The sequence below is a fragment of the Hippopotamus amphibius genome, chromosome 1 (assembly GCF_030028045.1).
Source record: "Hippopotamus amphibius kiboko isolate mHipAmp2 chromosome 1, mHipAmp2.hap2, whole genome shotgun sequence".
In the NCBI taxonomy this organism is placed as follows: domain Eukaryota; kingdom Metazoa; phylum Chordata; class Mammalia; order Artiodactyla; family Hippopotamidae; genus Hippopotamus; species Hippopotamus amphibius.
This window is the reverse complement of record NC_080186.1, coordinates 117,250,220-117,276,043: the sequence shown is the minus strand read 5'-3', so window position 1 is coordinate 117,276,043 and position 25,824 is coordinate 117,250,220. Positions and strand designations below refer to the sequence as shown.

Below are 25,824 nucleotides of genomic sequence, written 5' to 3'. Positions count from 1 at the left end.
CAGATGCCTCACTTTAGCTACTGCGTTGTGTCCTTTCCCACCCTGTTACAGATATACTTACAAAGAATGGAAAGAACTAGTTTCCCTTCATTTCATGTTTGTTCTTTCAGAAACTTAGGAAAAGGTTGGGAGTGGGTAAGTAAAGAGCCAGGAAAGTTGCACAGTAAATCACATGACGTGTCACAACAATTTACCACACTTCACCTTCCTATAGCTTTTTTCTTGCTTTTTCCCAGAGGGCTAAATTTAAACTTCTTCAAGAAACTGAAGCTTAGAGACCACTCATTTTCTAGTAGGATGGATTTCCTGACACCTCTCTTAGGGTTGTATTTTTCCCTCCTTTGGCCATGCTACATGGCTTGCAGGATCTTAGTTCCCTGACCAGGGATTGAACCGGGGCCATAGCAATGAAAGCACTAAGCCCTAACCACTGGACAGCCAGGGAATTCTCGTGTTCGCTGTACTTCTATCATTGCAACCCCGCCTCTTCTAGGTCAGTCTCTCTTTTTCCACTTCTATTCAGAGCCAGGCACCTACCTGGGTTTTGGAGTACACAGAACCCGAAATATCTGGCACGCCTGTGTTACTGGAGGTGACTGATACACCTGGGGGAGGAGGAAACAGACAGGAGGATTAGCTCAGCTAGCTGCCTGGCCCCATCCCTGGGAGGTGATGATGTGTGTAGCCTTTCTAGCTATAGCACTGCAAGGGAATTTTGGTCTGTTTTTCCAACTTCATGTCAGTCCTAAGGGATAAGAGCCCATGACACAAAGGCTCCCTAAGGGTTCTCTTGCCCTTTTCAGATGTGTGCTGAGTATTTCTGTGAGAGTGAGGGTGTGGTTTTGGGGAGGACTAGGGAATATAGCCAAACCTCACTAGCATATGGTTTTCAGAACACTTCTCTGGGCCAAAGCCCAACAGGATTGCATTAAACTTTCAACGTCCATTTCAAATCAGTTGACCCAAACTCCACCCAGTTCTGCAGTCCTGCTCCTGAATAGGCTCAAAATCCATGCCTCCACAGCATAACTAAGTACTAGAGGAGCAGTTCAATTCAACCCCAAGAGCACTTTCATTCTTGGAGCCTCAGTTTACTTTGTCCAGCTTCCTCAGAGTCTTGGCACTTCTATGCTGCAGACTTATGATTTAAAGAGCTGACAAAAAGGTGCATTTCCATTTACTCAATTTAAGCCTAAGCATGGAGAGGAGAGAGGGATAAGGAAGGTAGATTGGGGTAGGCTATCTCCTACAGCCTAGGTGGAATACAAAATCCAACTGTCATTCTAGTTTACAACTTCAGCTTTTTCATGAGAGAAAAACTCTAATCCATGCTCCAGCAACTTGCATGTTTCCTGATGAAAAACCCCCTACCACCACTACAACTTTAAGGAAAACACAGTAGTACAACTCCCCATTTTGATTTATACTCCTTAAACTAAAATACACATACTGTACCTCCTAGGGTATGGGGCAGTAAGTCAAGGGTATGAAAAAGCCATCTGGGTAAAATAACCCAGCATCTTACTAGAGAAATTGTATGCAAATATTGAAGGAAAAATAACTCAAACTTAACTAGGAATTCAGAGCATGCTTTCTAAAGATCTGTTAGTTTTCAGGAAGTGAGATAAAATGAAACCTCAGAACAACTTTGCATTTCAGTCTGTCTTTGGATCGTTCTCCTCTGCTGTTAGGAGCACTTTGATGAAAGTTTTTTAGAAGCACTAAACCAACCAAATCACAAATGAGGAATTCTCTATTCACCCACAATTCAACAGCAATCTCCCTTCAAACTCCAGAACTCAAATCCTCCCTGGACTAAGGCAGCCTTCAAAAGCTAAGCCCACCTTGGGCAGCCACTTTAGAATCTTCCCAATAGAAGTGGCATCTTACCCTGGAAAACCCTCCCACATCACAAGTTCAGACACTTCCAGGGAGGAGCAAACACCAACTAGGAAAAGAACAGAACTACAGAAAGCAAGCATGAGAAAATACTTCCCCATCTCCGAAGTATCAACTCTACACTTCAAAGGCACTGAAGTAAAAGGGGAAAATACAGGACCAACAGGATAGTTTTTTCCCTTCCCTTTTCAATCCCCAGGTCCCCATTTGGCAAACCACTGTTAATAAGCATAACTTTAAAAACAGGAGTTCATTTATGGAAAAGCCTAAGCTAATGAGGAGGTTTGTGTGAAGGGTTGAGAGTAAGGTGTAATAGACAGGATATAAATAGAACATTTTTGAGGGAAACCAAAAGATACAATGAATGATTTTTACTGCAAAGGCTCAAACAGCTTGCTGACTGACACTCCTTGGTCATTCCATACAGGATGGGAGAAACGGCTGATTCTCAAGCCGGGTGGTAGGGAGGAATTTAGTTCCAACGTGCCCCTGGTCTCACTATTTCCAGAGGCTGGACTAGTTCAAAAACAGCTTCTAGTCTAGAGGCCTTAATTGGGCTATTGGCTGAAATAACTGGAAATGCAGGAAAAATAGAATACTTTGTGTGGTAGCCCTAAATGGCCTCAGTGTAAGCATTTGAAATCCTAGAAAATGGGCACTGATTTCCCTATCTACCATTCACCAGTAATTAGAAATCGCCTCAGATTACAGAGTTTTCTTGCTTTCCTTCCAGCAGTCAACACCGCCTGGTTATCCCTCACTCCCAAGCAGTGGTCATACAAACACAATATGGATGGCAGGGAGCAGAAACAAGCACCAGTCTCTCCCAGCATGGCAGACCCTGGGAAAGCTGGGCACATTCGTAGGACAGAATTACTCCAGAGGGCTGGGAACAAATACAAAGAAAGTGAAATATCTGGGTTTCCAATTAACCAAGGACAGAGTTCTCACTGTCAAATTAACTCTACCAAGGAAGGGCTGATGGTGTACTGGTTGGATTGAGAGAGGATGAGAATTTCCACAGTCAAGGAGATGTCTAACCAAACCTCTCCCACACATTCTTAGCTACACCCACAAGTGCAAAATGACTAATGATCCACAATCCCTGAAAAGCCATTGAGGGACTAAGAACAATGTTCCAGGCTAGAACAGTTTCCACAGCCTGAGTCATCAACTAGCTGATCACTACAGACTTTATCAGACCTCAATCAGCCACTTGGCCTTTGGGAACCAGATGTGGGAATTAAGCCTTGGACGGTACCTTCCTAACAACAGCTCTAAACACCATCTCTTCAGCCTTTCACAATGACATGACACGAACTTTTTTGTCCTTTCCCCTCTGCTTATGTCAGAGACAAGGGAAAGATCCAAATGGAAAAGTGAAGAACTATAACAAGCATGGAGAATTGGGCATTTTCTACAAATAATTTTCTGTACCAACCAACCAACAGGCTGGGAACTACAGCCACTTCCCCTCCCCCACCTTAATAAAATCAGCCTACTGAAAAGTTAACAGTTCTTTTGACTATGCTGGGGTTTGATTGAAAAGGCCACCCCCCACCCCCTTCATCCATAACACAACATTGGCTCCTAGTGTCCAGAAAGACATGCACGGAAAGAACGCCAGAGTTAGCTAAAGAAATACCACAGTTTATTGAAGACTACAAATATTTTGTTACAAGTTGAAACTACATGCCTTCCAGAAATCAAAAGCAACAGCAGGTGTGTGCATTGATGCTTCGGAGGAGGTGCTGCACCGCTTGAATTCGAAATGGGTAAGACAGGGTCAGACACATGGGGGAGAGGGAAATGGGGAAAGGGCAAGTTCAAAAGCCCAGAAGGTATCCACCAACTCATTTCCCCAAGCCACGCAGGCCATGGCCACAGCTCAGCAGGCTCTCCTCAGTGGTCTGGTTTCTGAAACAAGACTTCAGTGCAAATTTATACACACACACAAAACATAGCCCCCAGCCTTGGGCCAAATTAGCTCTCTGCCGTCCAGAAATGCTTGTAAGGGGGTGGATATTTTCTTCCTAAAAGGAATCAAATACATAAAAATAAATGAATTTAGAGGTTGATGAGGAATGGGATGACAAGAGCCCTCTGTGGGGTTGGGAACTAGGGATTCTCAAAGGGCTGTTATAGGAGGTTTCTGAAATCTTAAGGGAAGTAAGAAGCTAGGATTTCCAAAATGAGCTATGCCATTTTCTTCTGTTACCAATCATCTGCCTCTTAAAATTCTTGAACCTGATCCAGCTAAGACCTAAATCTAATATTCTCAGAATAGGGCCACTCCAAGACAAAAGCTTATAATCCTCCCCACCAAGGACTAGGGTGGACCTGTTCAATGTGAAGGGTCCCTAGCCACAAGGAGTCTGGGTATTATTAAATCTCAATGGGGTATCTCAGGATTTCTTTAGTTTAAATCTTGACCCACTCTAAGTCATACAACACAGTTCAAAGCTCCACTTGATTGTTAGTTCCCAGACCTACTGCCCTCTTCGCTCAGCTCAGTTTCCCAATAATTGAAAACCCTGGGCAATTTTAACTACCTGGAGCCCATACAAGGGTGAAGAACACAGATGCAGCTCCATCCAAATCACCACTAAGAATTTTTAAGGACAACCCTCAACCCCAACCCCAAGCAATGGCAACCACCTCCCCCATTTACATCTACAAGGCAGTGAAAAAAGCAGATGGAGTTTTTCTATGCAAAGAATCTTACTCCCTGTCCTCCAAACATGGAGAATAGGTGTCAGGAATGGGAGCAAGGAACAGGCTAAATATCTTTCAGGTCAGCACCCATTCAGAAGATTCCCATATTTCCCTCCCTGCCATCAGATGTGCAAATGGACTTTGCAAAGAGACCAGCCATACAAGTAAAGGAACCTAAAGGTCCAACTCTCCCTCTATTGAACATTCATGCCCTACTCCTTTCCCTCCACATCTTAGGCCCTCCAGCTAAGGAATAAAAGGGGGCCACATGAGAAAAGTAGTACTATAAAAAGATTTAAGCCAAACCTACCACAGCATACTAGCTAAGAACTCATTTAACTCTTCTATTCAGTGAATATACCCCTATTGTAGTGGGTTGGCCAAAAAGTTAGTTCAGGTTTTTCCATACTACCAGTACCTTAAATGTTAACATTTGCCTCCACTGACATCTCAGTAAAATCCTGGGGCCCCTTGCTTCCCACCCAAAGTTTAGGCCAGCCAACATATTCTAATAGCCAACTCATGCTCCAGGGCACTCCTGTCACAAGTAGTGGATACACATTCTAGAATTAAGCTCCTCTGCTGGTGCTGCTCAGACAGACACCCCAGTCCGGCAAACATTAACAATCATACACGGAGCAGCAGCACCACCTCACCAACCCTGCTTCCTCAGGCACCAAACCTTCCTTCCTGAAACTCCTTTAGTAACATCCCAGACACCAGTGACAGCCAGGGTCAAGGTGAGCTTACCAGTGTTGTATCCATGAGACCCATATCCACTTGGCTGTTGGAAAGGGGTGGCTGATGCATTCACACTGACATTCACACCATGCTGCTTGGAAGAGGTAGGAGCCACCTGAGGAGCAAAAGGCCAGAACTATGGTGAAATGGCAGCAAAGTACCATTTAACCCACCTGTCCTACTCAAGAGACTGGGCATTCAGATGGCTACCCATCCTGATATAGGCGGTCCACAGTTTTAGTGAAATGGGTTCAGGGAATGAATGACAGTCTGAGGGAAGCAAAGCTGTACATTCCCCCTTTAGCTAATTCTAAGAATGGGTAATCCCTTATCCCAATACCATCAATGCCAGCCCCATTCCCTCTCCCAGGCCAGAAAGGGGACAGAAGTGGAAACTGTTCCTCCTCATTCATTATTAAAAAGTCATCCAGCCTTGAAAGCTGCTAAGATAGTGTCCAGGGCTAGGACTCTTCACCACAAGATCAAGCCCAAGTACTTACAGGGAACACAGCAGGCCCATACTGGAAGGTGCTGGGGAGGCCCGGAACCCCTGTGTAGTATGGCAGGCTGGTGTAACTGTAGCCAGGAGGCAGCGCCGGGTTCAGGAATGTCTGCTGCGTGGTGTGGTGAGTCTGAGTCTGGTTCTGTTGGGGTTGGGCCAAGGTTGTGGCCGGGGCCGGGGAGGAGGCATCCCCACGGCCGAACTTTGTGAGGTCACCTGTGACAGGAGAGGCTAAATGTATCTGCCTCTTTCACCCCACCACACCAATGCAGAATTACCTCTTCTGGTTTCACATGATTCCAGGAGAGCCTTCAAAGACTTAAAGTTCAGTTCTTTGAATTACATTTCTTTGCATTGCTCAGCACACATTCAGCACTGTGCTAGTCAAGGACTAATGTTGCATGACTGTGCAATGCTATGGCAGAGACAGGCTTCCAGAATAAAGCTCCTGTACGATTTCTCTGCCCACCTGTGTTCTCTCATCTCTTCCCCACCCCATCCTCCCCTTTCCTCCTCTGCTTCCCCCTCCATGGGAAAAACTCTATGCTGGATTTGAAAAATAATGATAGGTCAGGGAAAATGACAGGTCAAAAAGAACAACAATAGGTCAGGCCCTGGCCTAGCACGGCAATGAGACTGCCACGTAAGGAACATGAGCAGAGATGAGTAGAGGAAGGCCAGTTCAACCACTGTACTTCCTGGAAAAAGCTAGGGAATAGCTGAGAGGTCAAGATATCCAGAGTCACAGGGAGACAGGAGAAAGTGGGAAAAGAAGCCAAGTTGCTACATGCCCATCGTTAGCAAGATGCTGAAAGTACCAACCCTGATTTACCACATCTATTTTGTACTTCTGTCAAAGATCTTAATTAAGGTAAGAACTGGATCCCTTCCTTCTACTAATCAGGTTTCTGCCACCAATGCCAACACAATTTCCCTTTATTCAACCCCATTCCAATCCTACCAGAATAAGGGTTGCTGGCCAGGCTACCATCCCTCCCAGTCAGCGGAGTGGTGGGTGTGGGAAATGGGATGCTGTAGTAATCCTGAAAGAGAGAGATAAAAGAGCAGAGACTCAACGCCACACATTCCCAACATGAGGACACATCGTACAGTTAGAAGCAAGAGAATGTTGGAGTACTGCAATTTATCCAGCCAGTGATTAAGCTGGCTAGAGCCAGCACAAACTCCATATTACTCTTGCATACACCGTCCCCCCTGCCTGACCATGGGGACAGTCAGGCAAGGTCTACAAGTATGCCCATCAGGAAACACTTCAAAGTTCATCAGTACCAACAACATTCTCAAACCTCTAGGTAATATCCCTAATAGTCTACTACTACTGAGAAAATAGATCTTCCTTCTGGAATTCATCAAAGTGTTTCAGACATACAGGAAGCATCCCAAGAACTCCAGAGTACTCTGATCAGGTAAAAATGTGTTTATTTCAAAGATGCCACAACTCTGGTTAAAAAAAAAAAGTTACCTTCTACCTTCTGTTAGAACCACTCTAAGTATACTCTAATATATCTGCATGTGTATGGATGTATGGGTTAAAAGAGCCAAGTCTATGACTTATCAACTGAACATTTGGAGTAATCCAAACAGTTTTTAGATCGCTTTCTTTTCCTAAGCTCTACAACCATATACTCACCAATGGAAATCTTGTCTGAAGCATCTGCAAGTCATCATAACCATATACTTGTGGCTGAAAGATAGAAACATGTAACAGTATTAATGAGGACTGGTCATGATGGTAGCAAACCAAGGAGCCAAGAGACAAGATAAATCAACAAAACATTCCTTCTCATTCTTAAGAAAAAGAGGACACAGATTATTTCCTTCATTTTCTTTAAGAAAGAAGTGAAATACAAAGAGATTACATGATTCATGAAAGGTCTTGATGCTTTCCTTGAGCCACATACTGATTCAATGAGGCTGGCCTCTGGATAGTAGCAGGGTACACATAAGTCATACATAAATAGCCTGCTTTATTTTTCCTGTCTTTGTCTCTTTCAGCCTTCAAAATACGGCTTAAAATTTATCTCCTTCATAAAGGATTCGCATTTCACTCTACTCTTTAATGTCTGGGTACTAAGGTAGTGTGTTAGCTATTAAAAAAGTGCTATTGGATGTTTCATTTGTATGATACTCTTCTAGACTCCCTGAAGGCAAAAATAAGTGTGGTTTTTCTTTTTAATTTTCACTGATTATTATTTTGTAGTTGATTTACAATGTGTTAGTTTCAGGTGTACAGCAAAGTGAATCAGTTATACATATATATATATCCACTTTTTAGATTCTCTTCCCATACAGGCCATTACAGAGTACTGAGCAGAGTTCCCTGTGCTATCCAGTAGGTTCTTATCAGTTACCTATTTTATATATAGTAGTGTGCATAGGTCAATCCCAATCTCCCAATTTATCCCTTGCCCCCATCCCCTGGTAACCATAAGTTTGAAAAGCAGATGTTAAAAAAAATTTTTTTTTGAAATAAATACCCTTCCATCTTGATAGGCACTGAATACGTGAAGCTGATATTAAGACACAACAGGGGAAAAGGCTACTACTGTCAGTCACCTATTCTCAGATAGCCCCAGACTAAGTCAGGGAACTCTACTCTGACCAGGTCAGAACCAGCACAGACCGTCCCCCCCCAACCCCCCGGCCCCCCAGAGATTAGGAATCATTCCAACTAGAGAAAATAATTCTCTAACAAACTGAAAGGAATTCCAATTAGACACTCTGGCCTTTGGCTTCTGAGGCCCAGAAACTGTTACACACAGAGAAAATACACAATAGAGGCTAGGTTTAGTCCTTCCTCTCTAAATAATTATTTTTTTCCAAAACTACAAAAAGTAAAAACTTGTTTGCTTCCATGTGACAACCATTCATTTATTATTCAATTACAGTCTTCCGTCTGAAGCCACAGCTATAAAGAATACGCATATCACCTTCCTCTTCTGGAGAAGACCCTTCAGTCTCACTTACCGGGTAGGCATGTAACAGCCCTGGAGCCATAATATATGGATTAGGCAACAACGGCGGGACCCCAGGAGGGAGGTTGGGAGGAGCTTTTCCTAAAAGAGAAATATTTTCTGTCACACCATTACTTTGCTCCTCCAACCCAAAGGAATGCAATCCATCTTCTATGCAGGGCTACCTGAAGTCGTAGCAACTGAGCTTCGAGTGGAGGCTGTGACGGTTGAGTTGCTGCCTAGGCTGAGGCCCAAGCTACTGCCACTATTGAGACTGGAAGAGACACTGACCACTGGGGGAGGTGCAGAGACTGTGCTGGATGTGGTAGAGAAAGTGCTGGAGGAAGAATGGAGATTCGCCTCACTTTCCACGCTTGTGTGCTTCAAAAAGGCGGTGCAGTGGAAGAGAGGAGGAGGAAACAGTGATTAGTATAACAGGTCACGAAAGACAATCCCTTCTGTTGATTATATCACACCAACTTTCCAATTAAAAAAGGCTGAGGCAGGGTACTACTAAGGTGCCCTCTGCCAAAGTAATTAGAATAAATTACTAAATACTCTGCGGCTACACAATGCCCAAGATTCATCTGGTAAAGATGCTAACAACAGACCCACTGCACATTATCACCCTGTTCAGAAAGGCAGCAGAGCGAGTGGGGACAAACTCCCCAGAAACCAACACTGACTGGCGAATAAAGAGACAGAAGACAGTTTTAAGTCTGAAACCTATATCATAGCCTTCTCCCCCACACTCTTCTTCACTACACCAGCACAACAGACCAGTTCACAGGCTAGAAAAAAGTACAAGTTCTAATGAATTTAAACCTGAAATTGTATACTTGAGGAAAGCGAGACTCCTAAGAAAGCCTTAGCCCTCATTATCTTGCCCCAGGCTTTTGACAAACCAGACACCTTTGCCCAAAACAGGTTCTTTTGAAGTTAATTTTCTCCCTTACCATCTCAGCTTAATTCTACAAATAGTTATTATAAAAATCACAACAGTGAAATTAATTCTTTGAGCACAAAAGTGCTCACCTGCCCTCTACTTTCATAGGATGCCCAGACTCAAACTGATTATTTTCAGGACTCATGTCTGGCATACCCCAGACCAATGAGTAAGAATGGCTATACCAGTTAGAAAGGGATGTTCTTACAGAATTTATCACAGCATACAAAGTCCTGCCCAGCTTCAGTGCTTAAAATAAAAAGTCATATATTAAAGACACTTCCAGGGCTTTGACAGTTGGCCCACAGCTCTGCAATATTTCTGGATTCTTCTGCCTCTCTTGGCTTCAAACATCCTTTTACTCCTTTCCTGCAACCTCAGATCAATTATCATTTTGCCACCTCATGAAGAAATTTTCAAGAGTCCCTTCTTGGGAGAATCTTATGGCTGGATAGTTGTTTAAGTGTAAAGAGGACCACACTTCCTCTTCTATAGCATCACACTTACCAAAAGAGTGGATGTTGAAGTGCGCCCAGAAGATGTTGATGACGAAAGGGTATTCTGCTGAGTAGATAATGTGCTGTAAGGAAAAAGAGGTTGCCATCAGCCATAGTGCTATGGTTACCTGACCTGGAGCTTCAGTCAAGAACACAGGCCAGGACTTCCCTGGTGGTGCAGTGGTTAAGAGTCCGCCTGCCAATGCAGGGGACATGGGTTTGAGCCTTGGTCCAGGAAGATCCCACATGCCGTGGAACAATTAAGCCTGTACACCACAGCTACTGATCCAGTGTGCTGCAACTACTGAAGTCTGCACTTAGAGCAGGTGTTCCACAACAAGAGAAGTCACTGCAATGAGAAACCCATGCACCACAGGGAAGAGTTGCTTCCCCTCACAACCAGAAAAAGCCTGCGCGGAGCAAGGAAGACTCAACACAGCCAAAAATAAATAAATAAATAAATTTATTTTAAAAAGAAAAGAAAAAAAAAAACCCCAGGCCAGACACAGAGAAGTGGCTTGTGGTTGCTGGGAGTGGGGGGGGAGATAAAGTGGGAGTTCTGGGTTAGCAGATGAAAACTAGTATATATAGAATGGGTGAAAAACAAGGTCCTACTGCACAGGGAACTGTATTCAATATCTTGTGATAAACCATGATGGAAAAAAATATAAAAAAGAATGTGGGACCTCCCTGGTGGCACAGTGGTTAAGAATCTGCCTGCCGATGCAGGGGACATGGGTTCAAGCCCTGGTCTGGGAAGATCCCACATGCTGTGAAGCAACTAGGTCCATGTGCCACAACTACTGAGCCTGAGCTCTAGAGCCCTCAAGCCACAACTACTGAGTCCACATGCCACAACTACTGAAGCCCACATGCCTAGAGCCCATGCTCCACAGCAGGAGAAGCCATCGCAACAAGAAGTATGCACACCACAAGGAAGATTACCCCCACTCGCTGCAACTAGAGAAAGCCCGTGGGCAGCAATGACGACCCAACGCAGCCAAATAAATAAACAAACTTAAAAAAAAAAAAAAAAAAAGACCACAGGCAAAGAAGGCAGAATACGGGACCAAGGAGATCTGAGATCATATGGTAAACACAATGGACAGCCAGGCGTAGTGAGCAGTTAAAGCAAGCACTGGTGTTGAAAAAGGGTTAAAAAAAAAGCCTACTCCATCTTTACCATAGCTTTTAGGTCATCTACTTAGCTAATGTGGTCTCGGCTAAGCAGAGAGGATAAGATAGAACCCAAGAGCTCTGTTATTACTACTTATCAACTCAAATCTCCATCGTCACCCCAAATCACCTGCTGTGTTGTGTGGTGGTAGTATTTGGAATCTCCTCATTGTGGCTCAAGCCACCCAAGGAGGATGAGTGCTGATTGGTTGTCGTCAGTAAGGAAGCTGCAGATACCGTTTCACTGAGAGGGGGGATGCTAGAAGTGGAAGGTGAGTCAGATTTCACTGCAGAGCCTGTAGCACCTGGAAATAAAGAAAGGAATTCACCTCATCAGAGGAAGTTAAGAAATGACGACAGTCCTAGGCTATCCCAAAGACAGGAGTGTGAGTTATTTAGTAATGGACCACTAATGTTTAGGTACAATCTTAGCTTTTTTTTTTTTTTTAACTCCAAGCATTTCACAACACTGATCTCATTTGTCCAATAAAGGGAACCAAGAGGATTATCACTGTTACAAGACAGAGAACCTGAAACTTATGATAGTTTGAGATTAAAGAGCAAGGTAGAAAGAACCAAAGTAAGACTATACCAGGAGTTTTCATCACTGAGGCAGAGCTCTTTTTACAACAATCCACGAAATGCAAAATATTAAAAGCGGAGTAAAAATACTACAACTGAGAGGAAAAAGCCCGGAGAACACTCACCTTCAACAGATTGCGTGGTCTGTAACTGCGTGGCCTGCACAGAACTGAAGCCATTCTGGTACAAAGAACACAGGAGTAAGAAACAGACAAACTCAAGTGAATAGGTCTAGTTAGCACACTAACTCAGCTTAATTTCTGTCAACCAATTTCTTTCAGAGAAATTCTGCAAGTTAACGAAAGAATTAACATAATGTATACTACCCAAAGTAAAAACAACAACAAAAAAGATATACCAACCCTGTGTGACCCAGGGCAACAGAAGGCAATGCCCAAACTGTTGAAGAGATCCCAAACCCCAAAGAGATAGGAAAGGCCCAAATCCAGTGATCCCTGGGGGATGATGTGGGAGTATGACAGTTCAGCCAAACCACCTATTCTGCTGGCTGCATCTGACAGTCACTCCACTTTGCCTCTGGCATATGCTGTCCCCCTCACCAAGCCAAGAGACAGCAAGGTGAGGTCTACTGATATGCACCCAGAAGTTTAGCAATCAGATCTTCCAAGAAGAGAAAATGGGTACTATCTAGTAGACTGATTCTACTAGAGAGGATGAATCTTTAGTGCAAAGAGAATGATATTCTGGCCTTAAGTCTCCAGGGTTAGTGACAGGAACTTTTTTTACTTCACCAACCACAAAAATGTGGTTTAGCTTCTTAATCAGCACTTCAAAGGTGTCTTAGCACCATTTGTCAAGAAGTAAAACACTAATATCTGAGACTCTGCCCGCTATTCTCTTAACCCATGCCCAGGGGCTTGGGAAGCCAATACCTTTGCCTGAGTCAAGTCCTTTTGGGGTGATGAAGAGATGGAGCTGGGGTACCGCCGAGTCTGTGTGGATCTCTGTTCATATAGAGGGCCCTGAGCATTATTTTGGGAGGTATAGGTTGTCGACTGAATTGGGCCACTCTGATAACCGGACTCCTGACTCTGGTTAGATGAAATTGTGGATGAAGATTCACTGTGGGAAATGGAGAAGGAAAATCTGAGAGACAAATAGACCAGATCCACTGATACTAAAACAGTGGAGATCCACTGCTAGAGTTAAGTTGATTACAATCAAAAGAAAAATTCCAGCAACAAATAAAAGGAAACTGCCACAATTTTCTCCTGACAACAGTAGGAATTTCCACATCCTATAGAGCCAGGGATCTAAGCTAAGAATTGCATTTAAAAACATTTTGAATTCTTAAGAGAAAATTTTCTTACTCCCCTACGTTCTGCTGTTATTAGAAAAAGAGACTAAAGGTCAGTAGAGAGGATACAGCACCCTTGGTCTCTCTGATACCATCGTAACAGGAGCCCTAAACCTGGGGAGTCATGTTTTGCTCATGTTCATTCATCTCTATTTTTAAATTCTAAGGATTGGAAAAAACAGCCTAGTGCCCTGAAATTCCTCCAGGATTTTCTATTGCTTCAGATGGCCTTCCGTGATAACTATCAGAGGAGGCATGAAAGGTTCTACTGGAAAGGTTTCTTTTAATTGTGCAATATATTAACGCTACCTTCTTCCTAGGAGTTCAAAGCTACATCCTTCATAGGCTTAGGTCCACACCAAAGGGCCAGAAGTGTCAAAAGCATTTTTAGCTGTGGCAGATGCGAAGCTACTCTGTTAAAGGTGGAGTACACATCTCTAGGAACTGTGCCTGGACATTCTAGAAGTGCCCAAGGGATAGAGTGCTGTTTAGAGCTACAGATAAAGTGCTCAAAAAAAACACTACGGTTGGCTACTTTTCCCTCACTCAATCAGAGGCTTAGCCTGTCCAGAGTTCTAGGAATCAGCAAGGGACTTAGAAAAAGTGGTAAAAGTCTAATAAAAGAAGTCTTATGATAGCTGTTTGCTCTACCTGGCCGTGCTGGTATAGAGGCTACTTGGAGCCTGGCTTGAAGAGGCGCTCGTGGTGGGGGTGGACTCATAATCAGAAAGGACAGGCTCTGATCCAAACTGCAATGCCCCAAACTGCAGGTTTAGCCCTGAGATATCTGCTGAGCCAGGCATCTCCACAGCCAGAGCAGGAATCTGTAGAGAAGGTAAAGTAATGGTTTACTATAATCTTACTATAAGACTAATAAAAATCTTCTGCTTCAAGCTACACTCTTGCAATCTCAGTTCTCAAATTCCACATCCCTTTGCCCTAAAATAATATCTACTGAAAAGTTTAAATATACCTTAGAAGTCAAGGAGGCTTTTTTCTTCTGCTGTTTCAGTTTTTGCTGAGCTGGCTGAGGGCTGGAGGACTGGTTGTCTGAAGACCCAGGAGACATTTGTGGAGCCGAGGTGGATTTGCTTGGCAGAGGAGAAGACGGGGGTGGAGGCGCAGCTGTGGAGGTAGCCACTGCAGGTGGCTTCTCCTGAAGGAACACCTCCATCATGGTTGAAGATGGGGTGAAAGCCTGGCGCTTTGTAAAGGGGCTGTGCACTGTTGAATCATTTGGGTTCTTCAAATCTGCATGAGGAAATGCAACACGTATGAGGCCAGAGGTGCTCATGGACCTCAAGAGAATGCTATTATCCTGCTCTAGAGCCATGCATTAGGCCCCCAGGAATCAGAACCTCATATAAATAGGTCCTCTTTTGAGATTTAATCTCATTTCTATAGGTGACAATCAATGGATTATATTTGTTCTTAAGCAGAACTTAATCAAATCAATACTATTACCCTGCCCAGGTAAGAAAGAAATCTAGAAATTGTCCATGTTTAGAGTATAAGGTCCTAAAATAACAAAGTCCATGAATCTTCCCAAAGGCAGTATGTTGTTTTCAAACACTAAAGATAAATCTAGGGAAAACCCAAAACATCCTCAGATCAACAGAAGACTGCAAATGTATACAGGGCTAAATTTGATGAAAGAGATGTACAGTCTCAACTTACGTATTTATTTATTATTCCCCAGCTCTCTGAACTGAGCCTATCTGACCAGGGGAAATCAGTGTGGGCAAAGAGCCAGTTGGCTGCCTTTCTCACTTCAGGACACATTCTCCACCCCTACTCCTGCCAGCCTCTTGGCAGTAAGGTTCCAATGCTTAAAGAATTCAAGTCACTTTCCATCTTTCTCACCATACTGCACCAGCGATGGGGATTGTGTGGTGGAGCCCATGTCCCATGAGGAGGTGGTGGTGGTTCCAGATTGAGAATGCTGAGCTGCCAACTGAGCCAGGGCCTGAGCAGTCTTGAATTGCTCCAAGAACTGGGAGCCTGTGGTGCTGCCACCTTTAGCTTCACCGACATCACCAAATCCTTTCCCTAACATGCTCACCTGTAGATCAACACAGAGATTAGAGAAATCCACAGCCAAGCAATCTTGTTCAGCTACTCAAAAAAAGACAAACAAAACAAACAAACAAAAAAACCCCCCACTTATCCGGGTTAAGAGCCAGTATAGATAAGACAAGCAAAGAATGTCACCAAATGGAATAGTCCATTACAGCATAAACTCTGGACTCAGACAGTCTAGATTCAAATCCTGGTTAAATAATTGTGGAAAAATTACTTGTAATTTGTTTGTACCTCGTTTTCCTCATCTGAAAACAGAAATAAAAGTAGTACCTCATAAAGGTGTTGGAGAATTAAATAAATACTATAAAGCATTTAATATATGCATGGCACACAGCAAGCACTAAAAAAAATAAGAGTCATTAAAATTTATATCATTACCATCATTTTCTCCCCTCCTTCTCAGGGGCTTCTTTAATGACTGGAGGCTCTCCCCCTCTGAATTTTTAAATCAACCAATATTTGATTATTAAGCCAACATAAAGGTGATATAAAAATTTCACTTCAGCAATTAAGGTCTTTGCCCCTTCCACTGAACAGCTCAAAAGGAACAAAAACAACTGTGTTTCATCTCGATGGTTCTAATAGCTAGCATAGTGACAAAGACACAAAGTTAAGGGGCTACCCCAACTTCTGCACTAGATGATCAAATAATGAATCAAGGGCTTCCTAGGTGGCGCAGTGGTTGAGAATCCGCCTGCCAATGCAGGGGACACGGGTTTGATCCCTGCTCCAGGAAGATCCCACATGCCGCGGAGCCACAACTATTGAGCCTGCGCTTTAGAGCCCGTGAGCCACAACTGTTGAGCCCATGTGCCGCAACTGTTGAGCTCATGTGTTGCAACTACTGAAGCCCACGCACCTAGAGCCTGTGCTCTGCAACAAGAGAAGCCACCGCTATGAGCAGCCTGCACACTGCAACGAAGAGTAGCCCCCACTCACCGCAACTAAAAGCCCGCGCACAGCAAAAAAAGACCCAGCACAGCCAATAAAATAATAAATAAATTTTTTAAAAAATGAATCAATATGATTTTATTGTTTTCTGTGTATATCCAAGTTCTACAGGGTAATCAGGATAACAAAGAAAACATTACTCTTAATGCTTTTGGGGGATTCTCTCTATTCCCTACAACCAAGTAAAACTACCAGCCTAGACCAGAAGATCAACCATGTGGCCCTGACTATTCTGAAGAACCTCCAAGGAGCTTTGGTCTAACCTCTCTTAGGTCTACATCTTGATCTTCATCATTAAGCAGTGCTTCTACAAAATCAATCTGTCCAACTCAAGGTAAGACCCCCCCCCCCCCCATTTCAGTCTGTATCCCAAGATTATACAAACAAAAACACTGGAAATCTAGTTGAAAGTATGGGACTGTGGCAGAGAGATGATCCCGCAAAGCAATGATTACCAAACACTCTGCAAGTGTGAAACATTAAAGGTACAGAAAATTGCCTAATATTCATATACTATGATAACGGGGGACGGCTTCTATATTACTTACATCTATTAAATTTTAAGGGAAATTAATCCTCTAACCATTTATCCTCAATGGAAAAGTACATTAAATAGCATACTGATTAATACAGGCAATGAGAAAGAACAGAAAAGTACTTATGTTTAGTTTAACGTATCACATGACACATTAAATAGAATATTAGGGTAAAGTGGAAGTATACTGAAAACTTACTTTGGATATGAGAATTTGGATTTAGGTGTAAATCTTCAATTCCAGACATTAAAGGCAATTAAAAGTGACAAAGAGCACTTGACCCATTTTCCAGTCATACATTGGTAGGGGCTGACAGTTATTTTCTGCTCTTCATTACATCTTCCTAAGACCTTTGTCCCATTTTGTCTCTTTCTCCTTTTTCTTTTTAGTCACAACACTCCTCTCCCTTCTCTTCTACCTTTCCTCTCCTGTCACCATTCATATTTGGCAGAATATCAACCATCAAATTACTATTAACACAAAAAACTATTTTAAGACAACAGTTAAAAACTAACAGCGCTCTGGATTAGAAGCTGACTTAGCAGTTTTATAGTTGAAATAATTACTAGAACCTTACTACTAGAAAAATAAAAGTATATGTGTACACATACATACTCTTACAACTACAGTAACCCTCTACACACACACACACACACACACAACCAACAGGAAAGTAAAAGCAAAGAAGAGAAAAAGCAGTACTTTTAGGATTCACTGACCATAAGAAAACTGGTCTTTGTATATCATCTTTGTTTAGTTATTTAGCCTTTGCTATAATTGATGACCTTGAGTTTTAAAAATATCCTGAATCAACAAGTTATTTGCCGTAAGTGCTCTAGGTTGTTAATACCTAATACCGCTACTGTCACATTTATGTAGCCTTTACCCATTATCTTATTTATTTTCCTGAAGCCCTGTAAGATAGGCAGAACAAGCACTCTTATCCCCACTTACAGAAAAAGGGAGACACAGCTAGTAAGTGGGCAGATTCAGGAAGACCTCAAGTTTTTCGAAGCCTAGCTCAGAAAGGTCTGATTTAAATAAATACATATGGCAATTCTGCTCTATCAAGAAACAAGGAACTGCTGGACCTCCCTGATGGTCCAGTGGTTAAGACTCCAGGCTCCCAGTGCAGGGGGCGTGGGTTCAATCCTTGGTCGGGGAACTAAGGTCCCACAAGTCACATGGTGTGGCCTCCCTCCCCACCCCCCCAAAAAAAGAAAAGAAAAGGAAAAAACAAAAAAAACAGGGAACTGCTACAACCTTCCACCAAAGTTTAATTAGTATTACTAATACTAATTATTAAAATTGGTTGTCACAGATTTTTTCTCTTCAAGAATAATAGCAAACAATGTTCAGCACAATAAGTATTCAGTAAATGATGTTAACTCATTTTTATAAGAGGATTCAGTCTGTCCAAAGCTAAGTCCTCTCCTACAGCTATCCCCTACTACCCAGCTCAACACTCTACACTCAAGTCGGCTTAGGAAGACAAAAGAAGATGCTTTACCTTGCCCCAAACCTCTGGGTGTCACTGAAAGGAATTACTGTATGTATGTGCTGGGGTTGCAGAAAAGTTTGGTTAGGATATACTACGTTTCCTACTTACCATACTATGATGAGAAAACGTGTTCCCTGAAGCAGGCTGTGATATGGCACTCTGCTTCGAGTTACTGAACACCAGAGGCTGGGCAAGAGAAGGAGCCTGAGATGGATCCAGATTAGATGAATCATTCTCCATTGAAGACGGTGTCTTCCCCAACAGAACAGCAAGGTCAATTCTAGTGGAGAGATGGGGACTTGATGAATAATAACTGCACACGCTACCATTCCCCAACACCTGACTCAGATTATGGTCAGATCAAAACGAAGTCACTCCCTAGAAACACAAAGCCCGGAAGTGCTTAATTCACCAAAATGGCAGACGTATTAAGAGCCAAAACAGTATCTAGCTGTGTTCCAATGAGGTTGCCACCCTTAATAATGTTATTTAAACATTTTAATTTTAGTGAAATGAACAAAATATCAAATGTTAGTTTTAATACAGCAGCTCAATAATTGGGCCAAAATTTACAAAGTTTTACCCATGATTTTAATACTGAATACCTGTCATTACCAATATCTAATATACAGAACCACACACCTGTGGCATCCTCACGCAGCTTTGGAACGAGAAAGGTTTGGGGAATTTTTTCTCCAATTTTTTAAAAATTTCAAAAGTTACCTGTGGTATAATGAAAATATATACTAGGGGCTTTGCAAATTTCCTCAGTAGTGGGAGTGTCTTTTGGTTTTCAAAATTGGTCCCTTTCAACCATAGTTTATGCTAATAAAGTTACACAGAGTGGGACCCCCGACAGAGTTTCCAGAAGGCGGCTGATCACCAGAAACACCAAGGAAGTGATTAGAGTTGGAACTTTCAGCCCTACCACACTCCACCAACTTCTAGGGAGGGAAGAGGAGGCTAGAGATTGAATTCAATCATCAATGACAATCAATCATGCCTATGTAATGAAACTTTGATTAAAAACTCTTGAACAATGAGGTTCAGTGAGCTTCTAGGTTGGTGAACACATCGAAGTACCAGGAGGGCAACACACCCAGAAAGGGCCTAGAAAGCTCTGTGCTCCAGCTCCCCATACCCTGCCCTTGCATCTCTTCCATTTGGCTGTTCCTGAGTACTGGTTATAATAAACCAGGGACAACAAGTAAAACTCTTTCCTGAGTTATGTGAGTTATTCTAGCAAATTATCGAACCTGAGGAGGGGACTGTGAGGATCCCCACAATTTGTAGTCGGCTGGGAGAAACGTGTGGGTAGCCTGGGCATCCATTTGCAGCCGACCTCTGAAGTAAAGGCAGTCTTGTGGTACTGAGCAGTCAACTTGGGTCTGTGCTAACTCTGGAGAGTTAGTGTCAGAATTGAATTAAACTGCTGAACACCTAGCTAGTGTCAGAGAATTGCAGAATTGGTGTGGAAAAAAAAAAATCACAGATATTTGACATCATAAAAATAAAAAAAAACACACTACCTCTGGTAATGATATCCTTAACATCCCATTCCTGTCACACTTCTCTTTAGGACATTCTGAGCCAAAAGCTATCATACCCAGGTCTAGAAATAATCCAAGTCTTTCAGGGGATAAAAATATTCCCCGACAAGTGTTATCTCCCTCTACTGACCCCAAAACCTATGTTCAAGATCTAAAAAGTTCACAAGCCAGAGCCTAGGGAAAAAAAATGATCACCATACTCAGTGGGCTAAGCAGACAAAGATCATACTAAGCAAGAGAATAAGCTATTGAACAGTTCTGCAAATTCAGAAATAAATGAAAACTTTCCACTTTTAGCTTTTCTTTACCTGACTTACTGCAAGTTCTAAGTTTTAATCAACACCTGTGATGCTAACAAGACTGACCTATGTATTAAAGGGCTATTTCAGGGAGAGTCAGCTTCAAAATTGTAACATATGGATTTCCATTCAGTAGATTACTAGCATCAGCTCTTACAAATCTACCAATCAACTAAACAGGATCCCAATGTGATCTGGTTATCATTATTACCAACACCATGCATGGGAGTTTGTAAAGGCCCAGTGCCACTCTTCCTTACAGCTAGCTTAGCAGATCCCTTTGGGAAAGATACTGAAGTATACCACACTTGCCTCTGACCAGCAGTGATTGTCACATTCTCCGCAGGCAGAGGCACTGAAGACACATTAGAGGCAGTGAAGATCTTGGTCTCAGAAAGCTGGAAAACAGAGGAAGTAGTCACTCCTATTGTTAGGTAGGTTACAGTCAGAAACCTGGCATAGGTATTCAACACCAAGAAAAAGGGGAAAACCCTTAGAAGAGAGAACTATCTACCCTAAGGAATCCTGAAAGGACTGACCTTCAAGCCCCTTCTATCTATACACAATGGTTTTATCAAAAGAGAGGGTAGAATCAAGAAACCAAATAAAATTTAGTGGAGTCACATAATATGCAAACTGAACTTATAGGAAGGTGAATATGCTAGACAGAAAAATAGAGAAAGCCCCTTTTTATTTTCCCACTATAGCTCCCAACTCCTACCTCAATCCAAACCATACTTTATTTTCCACTGCTCTTCTCAAAGAAAGGAAGATCACAGCCAAGACAAAGACAGAAGTAAAAGATGTTAATTCTTGGCTTTTGAGCAGTAAGGGCCCAAGTGCTGATAAACTGATATTTGCAGGAATATTTTTCACATGCATTTCTTGCCTTAAAATTGACTTTATTACTCCTAGCCTCTCCACTATAAAACACTAAAATTAGGTAAACAATTGTAGGGAATAAATCTTCCTATTCAAAAGTTTATTTGGCGCGGGGTAGATGCTGCCCATCTTGTGGGATCATAGTTCCCCCATCAGGAATTGAACCCCAACCCTCAGCAGTGAAACTGTGGAGTCCTAACCACTGGACCACCAGGGAATTCCCCCAACGTTGATTTTTTAAAAAAACTTTTTGATTAAAACCTCCCCTCTAAAAATAGGTAATCCACTCCCCCAAATATATCATTCTCTGAAAGGTGGTTAAACAGACAAGTCAAATCTTAGAAAGTACTCATAAAGCAGTCTAGCTCAGCTACAACAGAAAAGAAATCAGCCTCTGATGTTGATAAATCTGGAATTTTAACTCAGGCCTGAAAACCAAAACAGTTTAACACATCATTTCCTCTTATCATATTCTGTCTTGCCTGAATAAATATAAGTACAGGAAAGTTCATCCCTGATCACAGAAAACTGTAATTCACAGCAAAAGCTTGACTGTGACCAGGGATCAGCACAATACTTTTATTCAGGTACTAACTACTCCAGTGAATTCACACAGCTTGTTTACATGCCACCATGTGCCACCCACCTATGAGGTTTCCAAGTTTAGTCAAACTGGAAGACAGCCAAACCTACATATTTATCTCAATTACAATCCCCAAGTTGGGCTCTGAGTACAAAAACAAAAGAGGGTTCCAGAGTCAAACAGACTGTAAACCTAAGAGCTTGGTACTGTAACTCTCACTGTGTACCCACCTGTAAGCCAATTACAGGACCACACACCAATGCTTGAAGGTGAACCAAATAACTGATTTGCTTCAAGGAGAGTCATGTCCCACCAGAAGCTGTTACTCAATGCACTACCTCCCTAACTCCATTTCTAGTACCCTACCCAACCACCATCTCTGCCTAGGATAAATCCGACAATCAGATATTGGACTTACACAAGTGCACTTGCCCTTTCCATAGTCTGGTTCCACAGAGTCCTGTTCATGCCCAGTCTCCTTCATATAACATATGTGAAATGTTCTGGCTCAGAACACTATTTTGGATGTAAAAGTTTTGGGTCAGAATCTTAAGGGTGAATTTTGAGGGGTAGAAACATACCCATTTTCTATCCCTAAACACCACTCAGGGATAGAAGGTACTAATGAAGAACAACCTGAGAATACCTACATCTTCATTCCAATCTTCAGTTCCCCACTCCTCTGTTGCAGTCCTCCATGCACCTGGGAATAAAGGAGAAACAGTGAAGTAATTTTAAGTGCCAGTACAAAGCATGTGCAGAAAATACTAATGTATTAAATTTTTGGCAGCCAAAAGGTAACCAGAATTTAGTAATCAGAAGGGATTCTTGGGCTTCAGAGGGAGGAAAAGACTTTTTAGAAAGGGATACCTGAGAACACCAAGGTTTTAATAAGATTATGATTTCACAGCTACTTTCAGTTTTTGTTACACAGCTGTAATAGGAGAGAGAGTAAGAAAGCAAGAGAAAGAGAAAGAAAATGCAAGAGAGAGCAAGACTCCAACAGACCCAATGCTCCAAACAATCTCTTAAGGGCCTTCCAGTCCTCTGACTTAGTGGTCCTTTCACTGAAACAGCAGCAGACAATTTAAACCAAAACATGCAAACTATACCTATTTCGTATAAGACAATACAGGCAGTTTGAAGAGATGGCAGCAGGGGCAGAGGAACACAAATGGTCACATGAGTCAAAGGGCACTGAAGAAGGAAAGGCTTAAAATTCAAACTGAGAGCAGTGACACCTATCTGCTATGGGAACTGAATTTAAAAATGTATATTCAGCAGAAGTTTACAGATCATATTGATTTAACATACCCCACTGGGGTTCCTAAGAAACCCCAATGTACCTGTTCCTTTCAGAAGACATAAGATGAGACTGAAAAATCAAATATATGTAATAGTTACCATACTAATCCTAACTATACAAAACACAAAACTTGACCTGCTGAGGTCATGACACAGACAATGGAGATAACACACTCTCCTTGTGTTGGTAATAACGTAGTGGGTTATAGTTTCCGTAGGAGAGTTCCATAAATAATCAAACCACCTTCCACATGCCCCTTGTTTTGCTTCACGCAAACACATATCCTCAGAAAAGGAACCTGCCTTTTCTTAAGGAATAGGTTGAGTTTCTACGAGACCTAAAATTGTCCCCTGCAACCAAAGAACCACACTAAGAAATAGGAACCCATCAGTAGAAGGGACCAGAAAACTCCTTATTTTCTTCTCTAAAATTATAGTATATATTTAATAATTCTAAAAGCATTCTCTCCAAATGGAGAAAACTTCTTACAAGAATGAAAGAATGAAGGCCTGGCATTCAGATTTCATTCTCAATGAAGAGAAAAATTCTAACACCTACAAAACCCATGTGAAATTCTTCTAAACATTTAATAATGAAAAATCCTATTTCCTAGAAAAAAACATGTTCAGTGCTATGCCTTTGCCAGGACAATGTTAAAACTGTACCAGGGAAACGCCAAACCACTTAATAATGACAATATTCTCCAAATCAAACTAAAGTCAAATCTCAGTTTAGACGAGTTACAAACCACTTTCTTCTCTCCCTTGCTGGTGATACCATTCTTCCTCCCCACTGACAACCATCCCACTCTCACTAACTGGAATCCAAAATCTGGGTTAATACATACACACCGTCCTAGAATTGGAAGTGATCTAAGAAGTTATTTACTACTGAGAGGATATTTCTCAATGCAAGAATTTTGTTTCCCCTGCACTCTGGCGACTGAGTCTGTAGTGGAAAAGAAGACTATAGACAGCTACTTGACACCTTCCTATATAGGACACATGGTTATGGCTAAGGAAAAGGACTACACCGAGGAAGCATTAAGGCGCAAAAAGAGTGCAAATGCTCTGAACAACAGATTAGGGCTTCCACTCCACCAGCAAAAAGCACAGACAATGTAAATATTAAATATTCATTAAATAAACTAATTTTTTAAGGAGGAAAAACAGGCACAGAATACGACAGAAAAAGGCAGAAAAATAAAAAGCAGGAAGACAGAAACATGACATATCCACAGATATTTCAGTTCATAAAAATCTATTAAATATCCGGGGCAGTTAGGCGCCTGGATGTATCATACCAGGAGCAGTCTCAAATTTTCGGGGATAATTTGACCCCTCAACCCCAATGAAATCAAGTCCTGAAACAAAAAAGAAAAAAAAGAAAAAACAACCAGTGAAATTTTGCTTGTGAATGAGAATGTCTGCCCCCAACACACAATTCCCACTGTACCTGTGGATATTTTAAGGGTAGACTTGAGTCTCTTTTTAAATTGAAAAGGGAATTTGAAGTTCGCTATCATGAAGACACAAAAAGAGATCGTGCATGAAGGTAAGTTCAAATCATTAAACTAACAATGATGGGAATGCATGAAGCTATACTCAACACTTTCACACTAACAAGATGACAGCAGCATCCCGTAATTCTTCATTCAGCCACAAATCAAAGATGTCTGATTCTAGCCTCCCCAATCTGCTATTCTCTATTTGGTGTAAATAAACACATACCTCTTCCTTCCCTCTCTCTTTTCCAACCAGATCCTTCTTGAAAACAGCTAAGGCTTGCAATCCAGGACTGGGACTCCATGCTTGATTTTCTATCCACAACTAAAAACAAATCCCTCAACTTCTATTATCTTTTCTGCCAATGATAAAAAGCCAAATACCCAAGAACAAACTAGAGCTCAAAAACAGAATTTGTTATTCAGACTGTTACCAATGCTCTACAAAGTCATCAAGAGATGAATGAAGGGCAGTTCTAATGCCTCCAAAGTATAATAAGTTAAAATAGAAAAGGACACTTCATAGCCAAATGGTTAAGGGAATTCAAAAAGATATCTAGCTTGCCAATAACTTAACTTCAGCCTCCACCAATGAGAAATTTGTATTCAAAATCAGTTTAAAAGATAGCTTGATAAACAAAAAGCAAGTAACATGCAGGACCTGAGGTACAGCATTATTGTGGGAAGCAGATGAGAAGTAGTTTGTGCCAAAGACCTTCCTAAAGACACAGGATTTAGATAACTAATCTTTGAAAGGGGGCAAGGCAAATTTACATGGATAAGGAGTCAAAGAGCCTATTTCATGCTCTACTATTAACCGCCCCCCCCCCCCCCCTCCGCCTTTTATAAGAGGAAAAAAAGTCTCAGGCTTTCCATGTGCTGGCTTAGCCAGAAGGAGGTAGCTGATCTCATAAGAAAGTACTCTGGAACCCAGAGGCTGCTCTTATTTAAAGTAGTAAAAGTATCTTTTATTCCCAAACACATCTTGGTGTATCCCACAAGCCTAGCATATCCTCAAACACATATGCCCTGCCCAGTTATGCACCAAGGTCAGCTAACAAAATAAGCAAATTCCATAATACTCTACCACACCAAGAAGACTATAACTTAAAGAAAGGTAGAAACTCTCCAGATTTCCTTCTTGCCCAGAAACTGAGATTTCCCAAAAATTAAGGGAAACAAGATATTTCTATCTCTGTATGCAAAAACAAATAAATTGACAGTGGGCTTTGATTCTGGGCCCTATTCATCTCTACAAGCAGTGGCTTGATTAATTCTG

The 25,824-nt window shown here is 42.0% G+C and overlaps 1 protein-coding gene and 2 non-coding genes across 26 annotated transcripts in view; all 3 read right to left on the bottom strand.

The window, feature by feature from the left end:
* UBAP2L (ubiquitin associated protein 2 like) overlaps window positions 1–25,824 on the bottom strand; it is a 41,105-nt gene that overhangs the window by 2,799 nt on the left and 12,482 nt on the right. For 12 of the 24 annotated variants that reach the window (XM_057725352.1, XM_057725354.1, XM_057725350.1 and 9 more), the window contains exons 9-25: window positions 22,386–22,438; window positions 20,583–20,668; window positions 18,530–18,701; window positions 15,215–15,413; window positions 14,325–14,602; window positions 14,003–14,175; window positions 12,927–13,116; window positions 12,159–12,213; window positions 11,582–11,756; window positions 10,286–10,358; window positions 9,018–9,213; window positions 8,846–8,934; window positions 7,509–7,562; window positions 6,819–6,900; window positions 5,856–6,073; window positions 5,365–5,470; window positions 538–605 (exon numbers count right to left, since the gene is read on the bottom strand). In XM_057725352.1, the coding sequence (XP_057581335.1) occupies window positions 538–605; window positions 5,365–5,470; window positions 5,856–6,073; window positions 6,819–6,900; window positions 7,509–7,562; window positions 8,846–8,934; window positions 9,018–9,213; window positions 10,286–10,358; window positions 11,582–11,756; window positions 12,159–12,213; window positions 12,927–13,116; window positions 14,003–14,175; window positions 14,325–14,602; window positions 15,215–15,413; window positions 18,530–18,701; window positions 20,583–20,668; window positions 22,386–22,438 (2,267 nt within the window). Of the gene's footprint in view, window positions 1–537; window positions 606–3,533; window positions 3,933–5,364; window positions 5,471–5,855; window positions 6,074–6,818; window positions 6,901–7,508; window positions 7,563–8,845; window positions 8,935–9,017; window positions 9,214–10,285; window positions 10,359–11,581; window positions 11,757–12,158; window positions 12,214–12,926; window positions 13,117–14,002; window positions 14,176–14,324; window positions 14,603–15,214; window positions 15,414–18,529; window positions 18,702–20,582; window positions 20,669–22,385; window positions 22,439–24,344; window positions 24,405–25,824 lie in introns of those variants that run through there. The other 12 variants (XM_057725339.1, XM_057725346.1, XM_057725343.1 and 9 more) reach the window with 3 other exon arrangements.
* On the bottom strand, window positions 6,982–7,117 carry LOC130843295 (small nucleolar RNA SNORA58). The gene has a single exon (XR_009050902.1). It is a non-coding gene; the product is annotated as a small nucleolar RNA SNORA58 (small nucleolar RNA).
* Window positions 12,497–12,633, bottom strand: LOC130843306 (small nucleolar RNA SNORA58). Its single transcript, XR_009050913.1, has one exon. It is a non-coding gene; the product is annotated as a small nucleolar RNA SNORA58 (small nucleolar RNA).